This window comes from Oreochromis aureus, linkage group 12, assembly GCF_013358895.1.
Source record: "Oreochromis aureus strain Israel breed Guangdong linkage group 12, ZZ_aureus, whole genome shotgun sequence".
In the NCBI taxonomy this organism is placed as follows: domain Eukaryota; kingdom Metazoa; phylum Chordata; class Actinopteri; order Cichliformes; family Cichlidae; genus Oreochromis; species Oreochromis aureus.
The window spans coordinates 32536537-32553594 of NC_052953.1; the positions used below are offsets into that span (position 1 = coordinate 32536537).

A 17058-nucleotide genomic window follows, 5' to 3' on the forward strand; every position below is an offset into this window, starting at 1 on the left:
GATCCAAGAATGTGTTCTAACTCACTCCCTCCCACAAGTGACTAAGATTCTTGAGGCTTGACTTCTTAGCAGTGGCCTTGGCTCCACCCACAACCTCAGCCACAAGAAGACTCTGAACCTCCACCTGAAAGAGAAGCCAAAACACCCAGGGGTGAGACCAACATCCAAGTAAAACCTGTACTCTATTACAGGAAGCAGGTTTAGTGAACAACTCTGAGTTTGTTAACCTTGAGATTTGGGTTTCTGTTCTAGAAAGAGAGTCAACGGACTCTGGACTGAGCCAGCTCGCATTCAAGTTTTCTTCCTTCCACTCCTGGTGCACCTGAACCAGCTGACTGACACTCAGATTCATTTCCTCATTCATAAAGTTTAAAAGCGCACATTGGAGTGGATTCACCTGCAGACCTTCATGTTTTTACAAACACTGAAGTCACAGGTAGATGCAAGTTTGCTTGATTTTTGTATTAAAATGAGTGCTTTCTAAAAAGACGGAGACAGTGACTGCAGCACAGATTTATCATCAGTTCAGAATAAAATTGACAGTTTCCATGTTTCTGACTCTGTGGACAATAACACGGCTATTCCTGTCAGCTGTCCCTGCACAGCAAACAATTATTGTATCTTATTGCAGCATTCACAGTTTAAATAAAGCATTTCTGTATATGAAGCTTTAAACAGTCCTTTGTTGTGTTATCATCACTCTGGTGGAAAAATGTCTATTACAGGTGGATCTTGGACATGTGATTATTTCAATGAAGATGAGGCTGAAATGAAATGAAATGATTTTAAGACTCTACAAACTGAACAAAATGTATTTTAAATGGACGTTTTAAATGCAGCTGCAGAAAGTCTGAGGTTTAAAAATCTCAAAAAGTTGAAATTTGTTCACAAATTGAGATTCAGCCATTAAATGGCTTCAAAGAGCCTGAAATTTAGAGTCTCAACTTTGACATATTTTCAAGTGAAGAGCACCTAAAATCACTCCCAGTGAGTCAACCCAGAACCAGGAAAGGTCAAAGACTCTGTAACAGATCAGCAAACCGTGTCCATGTCAGACTCCACTTGGAGTGCAGGACGGATGCAAAATGGATTCAGTCCGGATCAGAACATTTGCTTTTACTAATAAAACAGATTCTGTCATCTAAATTTGCTCCTGTCAGGTAAGAGCATAATAATTAGAATGTAAATATTAAATGTCAAACGAGGACTCCATCTTGGCCTCATAAAAAGTTCAAGTTGGGTAAATGACGGCCACAGACATAAATTTTATATCAAACTTTTATACAGTCTGTGATGATGACAGAGGCCATCATGGTGCAAGCTGATTAAAACTCTTTTCCTCCTCCAATTTTTGAAGACAGATATCGGTCCACACTGATGTGTTCCTCTGCTCTTTGCCCTATACTTTTATATTTACCCGTTGCCAAGGTGAATTGTGGTATTGGAGCTCCATTGATTATGTCTTTCTTTACTTAATTGTGCGCTTAAGTCAGGGGAACAGTCTTAAAATTGAACTTACTCTGATCAGCTGTTTTAGAAAGAGAAACTAAGAGCTGCTGATGTCAGACTTTATTTTTAAACTCAGTTTGTTGACCATGCTTCCTGGTAGAGCAGGGCGATATGACCAAAAATTATTTATCACGATATACATTTGAAAATTTGCGATAACGATATAACTGACGATATAATTGACACTAGACAAAATACTTTACAATTCCACAACTTTATTAGTGCAAAAAACACCATCAATGTATTTTCACTTAAACAAGCAGCTGTTTTTTATGTGCATTAAAGTTATATAAAAATTAACAGTGCAAATGCAAATCCTTGCTGACAGTTTAACCAAAAGGCATTTCCAGTGGAAATTGGCCGACATATCCTCAGCATAACCATGTATAATATCCACAAAACTTAAAAAGAGGTTATACACACACAATACGGTAATATTATGTTGAAGCACAGTACGTATCACTCCGCGAGGCGCTTGCATACGATAGCCGTCCGACAATCCATCAAGCGGTGCGGGTTCGTAGCTTAGCAAAGTCGTACTGAAACATTTGACAGATTTTCGAGCGCCGTGTACCACATAAAATCGTTTCGAGGTCAGTAAACACAACCAGAATTCATACATAAGGCACACGGGATTATTAGGGACACTGTCGATTTTCGGAAAAATCAAAGGATTGATTTTAAGTGTGCCGTATTTTCCAAACAACACGGTAATAACGACGGACCGCTAGCATGCTCTAACATAAATAGTGCTTTGTTGTGTATCTGACGGACGAAAGCTAAACCAGCTCCACACCACTGAAGTTGCAGCATTTTTACAAACCAATTCTGGTTCATCCGTTTCATTTAACGATCCACTTTCGCTCTTCTCATTCTGCGTCGCCACCATCTGCATATGTAAACATAGGCACTGCGCATGCGCGTTTTACCCATATTCTATCGCGATATTTCATTTTCCTATCGTCACCCAAAATTACACCGGTATTACCGTGAACGGTATGATATGGCCCAGCCCTACTTCCTGGAATATGGCCCTGGTCTCATGCGGGCAAATCCTGTTGATAAAATGTTTAAATAATGCTATTTGTCACAAAGAGAAAAAAAAAAAAGAAAAGAAAAAGCCTTTTCACTGACCATTTTCTTCCAGGTCGGCCCTTCTCTTTTCTCTGGGGCAGAGAACACACTGGACACTAAAAGGCAGGTCCAAGACAGGCCAAGGAAGGCAGCGGAGCCTGTGGCTTTACTGCAAATACAACAAAGGAATCAAACAGAACAATATGTAAACAGAAAAATGACATTTTTCTGCAGTGTATCCAGAAAAATGTAAGAACACTTCAAGTTTTCCAAATTTGAATGGAGATGTGAGAACCTTGGAAAAAAAAACCCCAAAAAACCAACAGCACTCATGGTAATGTTGAAGGAGGCTATCCCAATTGTTGTAGGGCAAGAGATGTCATACGTCCTGGAGAAGTAGTTAGTTCAGGACCCCCAGTAAGCACACTGGAACCCACTACCTTCTTGCTGTGAGGCGGCAGTAATTCCCAGATGGATAAGACGTTACAGAATACCTACAGTCAAACATGGTCATGGCAGCAACATGCTGCAGGGACTGTTGTTCTGTGACAGGATCACACAGATGGAAGGATGGATGGAGAAAAATACAGTGAAAACTTTTCTTCCAGAGTGCCCCACATCTCACATTTCAGAAACTCAAGAATGTGAAAAGAAAGCAGTGTCTTCAAAAAGTTCTGGACTGCTGCCCTGCTGTGTGCTGATGCCTTTCTCAAAGGTTAAAAAAAAAAAATCCAAGCTTTTATGATTATTCCCAGGACAACTTTAGGGTGTCGATGCTGTCAATGGCTTCACCCAAGCAAAGAATCTAAATATTCAGTTTTTACTTTTCATACACTTAGAAAACACTCAAACCCTCTTGCCATGTCAAGAGTACTGTGGAGTAGTGTGTGCAACGAGAAAGCGAATGAACACTATTTACTATGCCATAAAGCAATGCACCCACATTATTTTAATTAAAGCCGCTACGCTAAGTTATATAAATTGTGTTTACTGTGCCAGGCAAACACAGAAAGATTAAAGATGTTTATGACTCTTCTCTTCTGTAAGTCTGTAAAAGCAGGAATTTATTGCCAGTGAACATCTGCAATGTTTAAAGCCAACTAGATGCACCCTGAAGTTTGGGTCATTACCTGGGCTCTCCAGTTTTGCTGATGACTCCACTGTTGAGCAGGCAGTGGAGCAGGCTGGTTACCAGGATGTCAGGCTGACTTTCAGCCAGCTGGCCAATAACAGAGAGCAGCTCTCTGCGTGATGCAGCATCCCTGAGGAGCGCACACAAGATAGAAAGGGTTGAAACCCCTGACATCAACTGAGTGTAAAGATTCACCTTCACTGTTACAGATGAGGTCAGAAACCCACCGATATCTGTGTGGAGTGAGGCAGAAGAGCTTGCATAGTCCTTTAATGGCGGGCTCTGGTAACTCTAAAACAAAAGCATTTCACAGCTTGTTATTGTTTACTGAAGACCGAACAGTGAAGAGATTAAAAAAAAAACAAAAAAAAAAAAAAAAACATAAGCTCTCACCTTTGCCCTTTATACACCGTTTCAGGTCTCCGAATATCTCCTTGCGCTCCTTCACGCTGGCTGTATTCACTTTCACAGCAAATTTCTTCAGCGTGTCTGAAACCTGAAGCAACATTCACAATGAGAAAGGAAAACATGACAGCAGTCTTGTGTAAGAGCTAAAAATGTGCAGCTTGTGGTCATGTGAGGCAGAGGAGGGTTCAGTAACACATCACAGAATGGGGTTGATAAGAATACTTGGGTGTGTTTTTTTTTATTGGATAGTGTCTTAAATGACTGCTGAACTCATTTGTCAGCTCGGCTCTGTTAAAATGTTTATCCATCATACTTGGACGTTCATGTCAGAGGGTTATGAACTTGGTCGGAGACGATGAAAACAAAAGTTTGAGGCGGTCCTCCGCTGAGTACCAACACGCTCCTCTGCTCGTCAGCTGCAACAGCTCAGCCTCATCCAGTCACACTTGATGCGACGTAGCACAAAGCTAACGGCTTGCTAGTTAGCAGCTGTAGAGGGCCGCTCGACTCTCGTGGCGAACACCGAAACCCGTCGAGATTATCAAATAAATGGACCCCCAAGATACCACCATTTTTGTTTCTGCCTCACCTGAGAGCTATAGTAAAAGTAGTTAATAAAATCCTGCCACACAAACCTGCGTGTCCGCCGCCATCTTGCCGGTCTTGATGCAGGAAGGACTTATTAGCGCCACTTCCGGGTCACAGCGGCTACGTATGCTTCTGCTGCATTATTGAGAACTGGGAAAGTTCAAGTTCCAATCTAGTAACAGGAAAAATCATAAAGAAAACACGATATTCATGTGTAACACCTAATTTTCAGGGTGTCAGAAATTAGGATTATAACTTTTAGAAAGTAGATGTGATAGAAAAAACATGTTTGCCGGCAATGCCTTTTGCATACGTCGAGACAGTTAAAGAAAAAGGAGAAAAAAAAATAAAATGAAAAATGAAAAACTCAACAAACAGGTTCACCCAACAACCAGACGTGGTTAATGCTGTTCACGTATTTTAGCATAATATCCAGCATTTAGTTCTTTTCCTAACCGTAAACAAGTACTTTTTGGCCAAAAACTGGCCAAACTCTGGTTGGAAGTGAAAATGTTATAAAAATAGAAAACACTCAAATATCATATCATTTTTCACCTCCTTTCATTTCATTTAGTATTTTATGACAAGTTTTATGTTCAAAATCCCTTTATATTTCTTGACTTCATAAAATAGCTATCTACTGCACATTTCTTTGTTCAGGTAATAATAAAACGCAAACCCTTTAAAGAAACATACAGTAATGTGTCGGGATGAACTCAGTGTCTAACTACAACTTCGTATGAACACAATTTCCAACCCGATTTGAAGCTGTGAAACATTTTCGTACTGATATTTTAATTGAAAACGTTTATGTACGAGGTACTATGAATGCAACTCCATAAACCCACACGTACCACACCTTAAACCGCACTCAGTCCTGCTTTCTTTGTAATATCACACACACAGTTCCATGTAAGATACGCTTCTGTACGCCCTGCCCTCGTCATGAGCTCAGGTTATTACTCATGCAGCTATGAAACCTCTCTTTATTTATAAATAAATAAATAAATAAAAGATGCCACTTTCAGCTGTTCCCTTGTCGCCACAGCGTGCGAGGTTTCTTTTCCTGCTGCTGCCAGCCTTTTAAAGTGGACGCCGGCGTGAACCGCGGTCATATGGCATGCCGGTTATGTGAGTCAGCTGGCGTGCATATTGATTGACCGGATGATTAACTTATAGTCGGGCACAGGCACGTGCAGAGGGGGGGGCGGAAGGGGCTTGAGCACCCGCCCCTTTCCTGATGGGTGCCCAAAGTGCCCTTTTGTTGAGGCAATTTTTTTTTTAATTTAAATTTTTTTTTTAAATGTGTGTGTGCGTGTGAGTCCTGTCTGTGCCCCTCAACAATAATATTTAACTATTAATCACATTTTTGCTAAATAAAAGGATCTGGCTTGCATCAGTCACATGATCACCATTAACCAATGATCGCCCTTGACGGCAGAACGCGCTGGTTACGAGCCGGGAACGAGCTCACAAAGAGCACGCGCATTTTTTGCGGTCCGGAGCTGTAGGAGAAACACAAATTAACTCGGAGACACAGACTGATGCGACAAAACCAGTAAGTAGGTGTACAGCGTACACTGTAGTCTAAAGCACACAGGAGTATTAGCTTGTTACGTACACGTTGGTAAGCTGTCTTGTGGCAACTGACGAACTGAAACAAATGAGCGTGCTGTGTGTGCAACAGCGCGACAAACTTTACCTGTCCTTTTATTAACTGCACAAGTAGTGCTGGTCATAGCTGCTGGCTCACTGGGTAAGGCTGTCATGGGTCTGTAGCTCGGTCACCGTTTTAGGGAACATATTTAGTTTTAAAGTAAGTTACAGGGCTTTTCCTGCCTTTCTGGAGGGCTTATATTTCACTTAAAACGATCTAATATGCATGTCCACATAATAATGGATTATTATAATTATAATATTTAAAAAACACACTGTATTTTAAAGAACATACATTAAGAAACAGATTATATTAGATTTATATTTTAAATAAGACAAAATGCTGATTTTACAGCAGCAAAATTATTGTATCTCTACAGTTTAAAAATGTAATAAGCTTTCTTCCTGCACAGAGTGGATAGTGAAACAAATGGAATCATCATAAATACATTATTATAAATTTATTATTTTTTCCCTCATTGCTTTATTATTGTAGCTCTAGTAATAAATAATAAGGGAAGGATTCTGCTGGATCAGCACCATGATGGAAACTTGTGCCCACAGTATATACAGTATTCTGAAGAAGGTCTAAATGTCACTGTGTGTGCGTGCATGTGTGTGTTTTATGTATATGGATTTTTGAATTATTACTCATAATATAACATTGTCCAGACATGGCTGGTAAGGACATGAGGAGGAAACAGTAGGAGCTGTGTGAGGCTACTAAAGGCAGTGGATCCCTCAGCAGCTGGATTACAAAGAGCACAGGTAACATTAACACATGTACCAGTTGATGGAGAGGTATTCCAGGATAAAAATAATAATAAGCACAACTGAAATGTTTTGCTTCTATAACATTTTTCTGTTATCATTAAGTGTGGAAAATTAAATAATAGTTTATTGCAATAGCAAGTTGTGCCTTGTTCTCAGATGGACAGCAAGTGGAGAGTGATAGATGAAATGAGGGGATGGAAGGAGGAAGAGAGGCAAAGAGTGATTCACAGGCAGGGTCTAGTTTATTTCTCAGTTTTTTGTTGCCTTATGGTTCCAAGCGCTGTCACCAATCTTTGCATTTTGTTATTATCTCATGACACTTGTTTAATCAGCTACCATCTCTCCTATGGACTTTTTAATGTCTACAGTCTCAGATCAACACAGCCCTGCCCTCCAACACTATCAGCAGCAGGAGCAGCAGCAACCCCTCAACAGCAACATTGTACCCATCAGGTAAAACATAGGCTACGTTTGCTTTGCCTCACAACAGTGATATAGTATGATGCGATCCCATATTAGATTCTTGATGAATGTGTGTTGTTGTTATTCACCCTGGTTCAATGTGCCCCTTTTTAGCTTTGAGCACCCGCCCCTATAAACGTCTCTGCACGGCCCTGTAGAGCACAGATTTTAAGCTGGCGAGGTGTGATTGTGATGCTGCGCAGCTGCGTCCGCCTTCCCTGCTGCGGCACGCTGTACTGTAATAACTATTTCTCAAGATCACTTAAAAAAATTACAATAATATCTGACTTCTTGGAAGCAAAATATAAAGAAATTAACATTCAGACAAAACTACTTTACCTTGTAGTATTCACCATAAAGTTTTGAGATCAGACCAATGAAAGGGAATCCCATGATGGTCACCAGTGTGAGCTTCCAGGACATGCCACACATGAAGATGAAGAAGCCAACGCCCTTAAGAACGTTCTCCAGGAAGACATTGACGTTCTGGGAGATGAGGTCGCTCACCTGGGTGGTGTCAGCAGACAGGCGTGAAAGGATGTCACCTGCAAGGTGACACGGGCGTGGAATTACATTAGAACAGATCATACGAAGGGAGGGACGTGTGCACAGGAACTCGCGTTCAACATCACCTGTGTGATTGTCATCAAAAAAGGCAATTTCTTGCCTCATCAAGGTTCGGAAAAGATGGTTCCTGAGACGAATGTTTAATCTCGCAAACATCAGGGTGAAGACACCTTCTCGTACTCCAATTGCAAGTGAACTGAGGAGAGAGAAAAGGCTGCCATGAAGCAGTTCTGTGGTTTGGCATCTGACTATATAAGTACAATGCATTCCTCTGTGTAATTTACAACAAAATGTAAACACAACAAAAATAAAAACCTACAACTGCAGATGCTCACCTAGCTAAGGCGAGTACTGTAAGTATGCTCACAGGTTTGGCAAAGTATTCCATGCTTTGGTGAACCACCATGCTGTCTATGACTTTCCCATAGTAGTACAGAATGAAGGTCTCACCTGAAAGCAAAGAGTCATTATTACGTAATATTAGGACTACCTGCTTTTTTTAAGTCTAAGTCAGGAGTGTCCAACTCCAGGCCTCACGGGCCGGTGTCCTGCAGGTTTTAGATCTCACCCTGGGTCAACACACCTGAATCAAATGGTTAGTTCATCCATTTATAAATGCTTTGTGACAACTTGAGCATCAAAGTTATTATTATTTTATTCAATTCTAAATCTGATTGAAAAATAAGGTCACTGTACATTCATAGTGAGGGCGTTTGTTTTTCTTAGAGCTCAGATGCTGAGTCACTTGGGAGCAGTTCAGGCAAGGGGAGATTAGTTAAGATGCCTCCTGAACACCTCCAATATGAAGTGTTTCTTGTTTTTCCACCAAGAACATGCTGGACAAATTATGTCTCTCGGCTGGTTTAGGATATCCTTGTGGAGGAGCTGGAGGCTGGAGTGAAGGAAAGTGAGTTCTAGGTGTCTCTGCTCAGACTGTTGCCCCTGTAATCGCTTTTTAAGCAGCACAAAACCAATGGATGGATGTGTCAATGGATGGATGGACAAATGCATAGTTTAGATGTAGGAATTTGTTATTAGAGTAAAGAAAATACCTATATTGTACTTCAAAGAAAATGAGCAAACTTCCAAAATGAGTTGAATGAAATGTATGTATATTTAATGATATTCCATAAATTAAAGAATTGATTAAACTGATAAAACTCTGAGTGCTGTTGGAGGCTCTGGCATTCAGCCCACCGTTACAAACAATAATGAGCCTTAGAGTTACTCAGCATTACTTTGACCTATTAATGTAGGTGTAGACATTTATTGGCATTCACCAAATATACCAATTTCAGTTCCTTTATTTTTATTCTTGCAATCTGCAGTTAAAAAGCTGAAAGTGTTGTGTAATGGCCAGCGTGTCTAAATCCTTTATAACAGACAGCAGTAAATAATGTGACATTAAGGACACTCACACACAGCAGAGATGAGGAGGAAGAGGACAGCAACAGAGAGCAGCTCAGCATCCTTTTTGCAGTAGTTCAGCAGGCGTCCCAGTGTGGCCCTGAGCTGCTGTCCTTCCCTTTCTTTCTCTCAGAGCCCAACTCCTGCTCCTCCTCGCCAACTGTCTCCACCAGCTTTTCAGTGTCCTCACAGTCCCTTGCTCCTTGTATTCTAATTTTTGCTTCATGACCTTTGCACTGTCCACTTCCTGCTGTGACAAAACAAATTTCCCACGTGTGGGACTAATAAAGGTTATCTTATCTTATCTTATCCTCTACCACTACTGCTGCTGCTGTCACCAATAAGACTGCTCTCAGACTCCGGATCCTTCCCCAGCCACCTCCAGAGCAGCATTACTCCCAGAGAAGAGGCACAAGTCCAACATATCAGGCTCAAGAGCCAGGGCTGGTCATTGATGCTCAAAGTCCTCACCTTAGTCAGCATCAGCAGCTTGGCCAGTGTATAGGTGATGATGATCAGACAGATGAGGAGAATAAGGCTGGTGGATTTAGCAACCCTCTGCGGGCCGTCCACCTTGTTCCATGTCACCCCTAAAGAGGCTCCCAGCAGGAGGGAGGCTCGGAGCAGCACTGTCCCCCAGATGTCCAGTGCAGACTGAAGGATGTTAAAGTTGAGGGCATCCTCTGCGAAGGTGCTCAGCTGTGATCCATGTGCATAATGGACAGTGGGGTTGACAACATCAAGGAGGACGAATGACACGATGCAGCCCACAGCCACGTTGATTCCCATGCTGATTATCAGAACAGAGAGCAGCAGCGGCACAAAGCAGCAAACAGCGGCTTGAGAAATGATCGGTTACAGTGCAGCAGCGGTTTGAATAAAATGGGAGAAAAGTTTCTCAAGACACACACCAGACGCGCACACAAACACTCAGCAAAACTGGATTATTTTAGTTATTCTTTCCGGTCTTCTGTCGTTTTATGCAGCACAGAAAATATAAATGAGTTTTATTAGAACTCATCCTGCTACATTGTTGGCTAGCTTTGTGAATTAGCTTCTTCTTCTTCTACACATCGTTTTGGAAAAAGAAAGCTCAGTGGTGGAATCAAATATGACATTTCAATCAAAATTCAAGGTATTTATTTCTATTTCATATCATTTATGAGCCCTGTGTGAAAGCTTTAGTTATATTTAAGGACAATATCCCAAAATTAAAGTCAGACATTTGATTCTTGTGTGTTTCAGATGAAATGAAGACAAACTGATGCAGTAAATATTCTTTTATTAATGAGAAAACTGTGCAGTATGATTTACTTAAGATGTTGAAGACATGAGAGCATTAAACAGGCTGATGTTTGGGTCAGAGGCTCTAACAGGAGAGCGATGATACAGAAACATGACAACTTTATAAAATACTGACACACTTTATGAAGGGACAACTTTGTATTTAAATGAGCTGCATACCTTTCCCACTGAAACCAGCACAATCCCACTGTGATGAAAACAATATTTGAACTAAATATATTCTGGATAAATCAAAGCATTATCAAAGTTGTCCGTGGTTCCCTTATTTTTCCGTCCTTCCCTGTCAGATCCTGTCCTGCAGGATAAACAGCGATGAGTGGTTCCCTATATGCAGCTGTTACAGTTTGTGCTGGAGATACTTCTGCAAATACAGGAAGCAAATATCGAGAAAGTGCTTTCAATGTCTTTACCAGTCCCTCAACTACAGAGAGCTGCCTGTTCTCCTCTGCATCTCTCAGCTGCTGCTGCCTCCTCCTCTTCCTCTTCCTCACACACTGTCCTGGATCTGTCCTGGTGTCTCATCAGGGATGGAGAGCCTCCGTCTCCTCACCTTCTCAGTCTCTTCTGACTCTGAACACTTGCAGAAGGAAATCAACCACGGCAGTTAGCAACAAAAGCAGCAGAAGTTTATCAAATATCTGTTAACTTCCAGGATGAAAACACAGTTTTCTCTTATAATGACAAAGACACACTTTATGCGTTTTAATTAGAGAAAGGAGAAACAGGACAGGATCCTGCAGAGTGTTGGTCTTTATAACAAAGGTGACAGACTCAGGTTGTTTGATATACGCCTGACACAAACAGCAGAGAAACAGGAGGAGGATTTCTCCATCTACTGTCTGTCTCATTATTAGTGGTTTATACAGGATGAGAGCTCTCTAAGGACAAACTACAGCACAGCATGGTTGAGTCTGCGTCCTCACCGCAGTTCGCGGGCCAGATATTTGGTCAACCGTCTGCTCGGTGTTTCCTGAAACGTTTAAGTACGTTTGGCTTCACACCGACAAACAGACCCAGCTTCGGCAGAAACCTAAACTAACTAACCAACCAAAGAGCCGCGTTAAACGGCGATCTTACTAACGTCACCTAACTTAGCCGAAGGTTCGCTAAATGTGACTTTGTAAGACTTTTCATTATGCTAATATTTGTTCCGCGGCATATTTGAAGTGAGATATAAGCCCAACGCTTACTTTGAAGAGTTTATTTCTGGACCGCTTCACTTCGACCGGCCGCCATTTTTCTTCAACCGTTGACTCGCACTGAATCCTGGGATATGGTGGGCCATATCAAATCTGCTACTGCGCAGCTGTGAGCGCGAGGCTTTTATCTGTGGGCGTGTGCGTTCTATGTGACGTTACTGGCAGATCAAAGAGCTTTTGCTTTGATCCGTCAGCCACGTCCACATCAAAGGCAAGGGAAGCCTCAAATAGGGGCTCTCACACATAAAAATTACTGCTCATCTGTTAGCAAATGTTCAACGGTCGGCTTTCTCCAAAACAAGGAAATTATCCAGCTGTTCTCTCAAACCCAGAAAATCTAATGTGTGATACAACCATGTCAACACGCAGCGAAAATGAAAATTCAGTCGTGGTCACACCAGATCAGATTAGGCCACCTATCAAGAGGTGCTTGGAAAGGCTCTCTGGAGTTCAGTGGAGCATGATTGAAAGGGGCGCAGGCGACTCGGGCGTCCGAGCGTTGCTCGCTGATATGATTTGTGAAATCATTCAGATCGCCTCCAGTAGAATCCTCAAAAATGCCCTTCCTGTTATCCAGGAGCGCATGACGAAGGAAGAGCCTTTGGATGCGGGGGAAATAAACTCGTCCCTCGGAGACTCAATCTCAGCCGCCATCGCCAGCGCTCTTAACGTTCCGAAACAGCGACATGAGAGCGCTGACGAGCTGACACGGATGGTTGAGGAAGAGATCTCCGAAAAGGTCAGCTCAGTAGTCAAACTCATTAGAGAAAGCCCCGATCTCCCACAAGACCCCGCCGTTTATGTTAGCGGCAAATTTAGTAATGCAATCTGTAGTTCTTGCAAGCGCCTGGCACCTCTGTTGTCGGTTGGTCGAGTTTAATTTCAAGCTAGTCGATTAAAAGCTGGACCGCATGGTTTGGCACACTGCCTCGTGCCTTAAAAGGCATGTAGCATGTAAACTGCGCTGCCAGTGTGTGTCAAGCGGGTCTGATTTCGGTACAGAAAGTACGACTTTAAAGATGTCAGTGCAATCAGTAATCACAGAGATTTCTGCGATTCTGTCATGGAGGAGCTCAGATGGAGAGATGACAGATAAAGATGAGGACGAGGAAGAAACTGAGCTTCCAGACGAATCAGCTCTAACAGAAAAGGACAAAATAAAACAAACTGCAGAAAGCGTAAGTATCCGAGCTCCAACCCCAGTAAAGGTGATTGCAGCTGACATCTTAAATGAGATACTTGGGAACATGGATTTAAGCAGTGAAGAGCTCTGTGAGAGGTGTAGCTTATCCAAACCTGCCTTTAATGCAGGATTAATTATCAACAAGCTGAGAGACTTCTTCTCCAGATGTTTGCCATCCACCTCTCACTCCGGGCTCAAAGCACGCAAACACGGCTTTTCCATTTTTGCGAAAAAACAATTTGAAAAAATGAAAAAAGAGCTGAGAAAAGTAATAAAGGCAAACAGGATTTTTTTTGTTTGTCTAAAAAACACTTGCAAGTACCCCAAGAGTGACACAGTGCCCTTGGATGAAGGTATGGTTTTCAGCCTCCCAGGGTCCCAGAGTACAGAGGCTCATCGAGCCCCTTCCAGAAACACACTGCTTCGTTACATGCGTTCTTCTCCAGTCGACTTTGACGCCATTAGCTCAGACGTTAATCAGTTATTTGAGAAATTAACAAAGACAGAAGAACTCTTCATCAATCATAAAACACAGGAAAACTTTAGAAATAGTGGGTCAACCAGAGATTTTACTCTGGAGTTAACGGCAAAAGTGTTTGATCTACTTATGACGGATCGACTGTATCAAATCCCCGAACCTCTAATGGGTAGATCCCTCTCAGACACTGTCATCTCGCGGACTCCACAACCAGCACATGGCTCAAAGCGTCCCTTTTCTGCTGAAGTCCTCTATGTCCTCGTAGAAGACACAGTAGAAAAGTTTGTACAACAGCTTTTGCTCTGGGTGGAGAACGAAGGCCAAGCTCAAATGATTGAGGACAAGGTTTCTGTGGCTGTGGAAGACATCCAGAACCTTATTAGAAGAACAAGGACCCCAACAAAGGAAACAAGCCCAGATTCAGATGGCAGTGGAAGAGAATCTGTTCCATTACCTGTAACACCAAAATCTGTGAGCATTACCCCAGAAAAATGCTTTCTGGCAGCTGATCAGACAGAAAAATCTGGGAGCATTACCCCAGAAAAATGCTCTCTGGCAGCTGATCAGACAGAAAAATCTGGGAGCATTACCCCAGAAAAATGCTCTCTGGCAGCTGATCAGAAGCCCCAGACAGAAAAATCTGGGAGCATTACCCCAGAAAGATCCTCTCTGGCAGCTGATCAAACAGAAAAATCTGGGAGCATTACCCCAGAAAAATGCTCTCTGGCAGTTACTGGCAGATCAAAAGAGATCTGTCAGCCACGTCCACATGAATTATTGTGTGGGAAGTTCTTCAGGCCTGTGCAAATTACGTCAATGATCAAACAGAAAAATCTGGGAGCATTACCCCAGAAAAATGCTCTCTGGCAGCTGATCAGACACAAAAATCTGGGAGCATTACCCCAGAAAAATGCTCTGCCAGTGTTTCAGGTGTTCTCAAGGATTCCTCTGACATGTCAGAGATGAAAATTCTCACTGACCCCGCCTTTAGGCTCATGATGAGACTGATCAAAAAATCAAAACCTGAAACTCAACACTTTTTTTCCAGGACATCAGGTACTACAAAAGAACCAGAAGCGGTCTTCCACCGTCTGAGAGGTCTGATGCTGCCTGAAATTAGCAGCACAGAGTCTGCCACAAGTCTGATGAATGACAATAAAAAGTTCATCAAGAAAATAGCCAAATGCCTCATCGAGGAGTTTGGTTCCGCAGACAATGTGTTAAAGAATGCGATGGCAAATGATGCGTGTTTTGATGAGGTTCTGGTAAAGCAAACAAAAATCTGCCTCGGAGTCCTCCCCAGTCCTCCCAAAAGTCAAAATTTCCCAAAATTTTTTTTCAGCGTTGGGAAAAACTCTGCGAAAACCCTTTAGGTGGTTCACTAAAGCCAGAGATGATTAAAATGACCATCCTGGCTTTTCCCAGCTGCCCTGCTTCTTTTAACATCTTGAAGCAGAATTTTAGCACCAAATCCAAATTTTAACAACTGTAGTTCACGCCATCTCGTCTCCTTTTTTCCATCCCCCCCAACCGGTCGCAACGGATGGCCGCCCCTTCTGAGCCTGGTTCCGTTGGAAGTTTCTTCCTGTTAAAGGGAGTTTTTCTTCCCCACAGTCGCCTAGTGCTTGCTCAGAGGGGGATCATTTGATTGTTGGGGTTCTCTGTAGTACTGTAGGGTTTTGACCTTACAGTACAAACAGGGAGGAGACTTTGTGATTTGGCGCTTGATTTTTAAAATATCTAATTTGGCATGAAATAAAAAAAATAAATAAAAATCTAAATTAAAAATACATTCCAACTTTGTTTGTGTTTTTCTTCTGTTGTCAAATATGTAGAAAGTGTTGCACGTGTGACTTTAGTCATTTTGCATCAACATGTAGCCAACACGTGTCTGTTTGTGATCAGGCTGCATCTATTTTTGCCTGATTTGTGTCTTAGTTTAGTCAATTTACATCTATTTTGGGGCCCAAATGTGTGGATCCTGTTTGACATTGCTATGTTTTGTCTTAGTGCTTCACTTTGGTTGTTAACGTTTGTGCTCATTTTGATTCTAGATGTAGACCTGCCATCTGAAAATTAGCACCTCGCCCACTTAGAACATTTTTTCTTTAGTCCAGGGGTTAACACATTCTTTATTTCACTGACCTTGTCCAGTAACATGAAAACAAGCACAAAACAGTAAAAGCATCATCAATTTCATTGACCTGTAGACCCTTGTGCCCCTGCTCTTTTATTGCTAACTTGAATTGATGTAAACTTTTCTCACTTAGTAGAACAAGTAATTTAAAAGCACTGAGTGAGCTATTGTCTTGTGTAGTTAATGTGTTGTGTAGTGGTTGTCATCTTATTGTGACACAATATTCTCTCATTGTAGTTTCAGTAGTTTTAAATGTTTGTACAAAAAACCTGTGGGATGCATTGACTTTTAGATAAATAGTTGTATATAACTTTATTGTTTACATAACGTGTGCATACGTTTTTAAGATCTGACAGTTTATATTTGCATTTCAACTTTAGTACAATTATTCACTAAACATATTTGTGGTTTTTACAGTAAAGCGAATATAACTACGACTACAATTTGATGTTTTTGTGTGATTTCAGATCAGTTGTGTTACTACAGCTTGTCAGTGAAAAACTCAGTGTAAATTCAGACACGTGAGGTTGAGCTGAAGAGAATGATACCAAACAAGGCGAGGCAAAAAAAAGATGTAAGGGTGAAACACAAAGTAGTGAAAAGTGCCCGGTTATATTGTGCTCCCCAGAGGGTGAACCCAACAAATCATGAAAATAAGCTTTAAATTTTTTGTTCATGACGGTGCAGATTTCGGACATTTTGTGTAAATTTAAGCAACAATCTGATTTTTTCTAACAAACAAAGTGTGAAACTTCAGTTAGACTTGTGTTTGTAAATGAACCACCCCATGTTGTGTAGCTTTATTGGGCTACATATTTATTTATTATACAGGCTATACAGTACATAACATCCAAACTCACATGTGTAACTGAGGTGTTTCATTATGTGGGCTAAAGAAAATAATTCAGTTAACCTCTGGCAGAACCAGGCTCAGGTGCGACTGGTTGGGGTGAGAGAAGGAAGACAGGATAAAGACATGCTGTGGAAGAGAGACAGAGATTCAGTAAGAAGGACTAGATGTTACAGTCCCTGATAATGCATTGCTTTAGATGGAGAGACTCTTGAGGGATGGCTGTTATGAGTAAAGGCAGCCCAGAAACTTTGCCAGCAGCACACATCGTTGTGTGCCTCAACTTTCGGTCTTTTACCCAAGCTATCTGCCATTTTCCTTCCCTGGTT

General features: G+C 41.7%; 2 protein-coding genes and 1 long non-coding RNA gene across 3 annotated transcripts in view; 1 reads left to right on the forward strand and 2 right to left on the reverse strand.

The window, feature by feature from the left end:
• The window catches only part of gcn1 (GCN1 activator of EIF2AK4), a 30279-nt gene extending 25421 nt beyond the window's left edge, over positions 1 to 4858 (reverse strand). Inside the window, exons 1-6 of the mRNA XM_031742830.2 lie at positions 4759 to 4858; positions 4109 to 4211; positions 3943 to 4006; positions 3714 to 3845; positions 2644 to 2752; positions 26 to 124 (exon numbers count right to left, since the gene is read on the reverse strand). Coding sequence (XP_031598690.1) covers positions 26 to 124; positions 2644 to 2752; positions 3714 to 3845; positions 3943 to 4006; positions 4109 to 4211; positions 4759 to 4776 — 525 coding nt within the window. The 5' untranslated portion in view covers positions 4777 to 4858. The remainder of the gene's footprint in view (positions 1 to 25; positions 125 to 2643; positions 2753 to 3713; positions 3846 to 3942; positions 4007 to 4108; positions 4212 to 4758) is intronic.
• Positions 4859 to 7740: 2882 nt separating this feature from the next.
• LOC120442953 lies at positions 7741 to 8524 on the reverse strand. Its single transcript, XR_005615005.1, has 3 exons — positions 8506 to 8524; positions 8236 to 8366; positions 7741 to 8148 (listed from the first exon to the last, which is right to left on the reverse strand). It is a non-coding gene; the product is annotated as an uncharacterized LOC120442953 (long non-coding RNA).
• Positions 8525 to 12078: 3554 nt separating this feature from the next.
• LOC120443185 lies at positions 12079 to 15115 on the forward strand. Its single transcript, XM_039621299.1, has 3 exons — positions 12079 to 12904; positions 12976 to 14436; positions 14577 to 15115. The coding sequence occupies exons 2-3, from the start codon at positions 12993 to 12995 to the stop codon at positions 15113 to 15115; spliced, it is 1983 nt and encodes a 660-aa protein (XP_039477233.1). The 5' UTR covers positions 12079 to 12904; positions 12976 to 12992.
• Positions 15116 to 17058: the final 1943 nt, after the last annotated feature.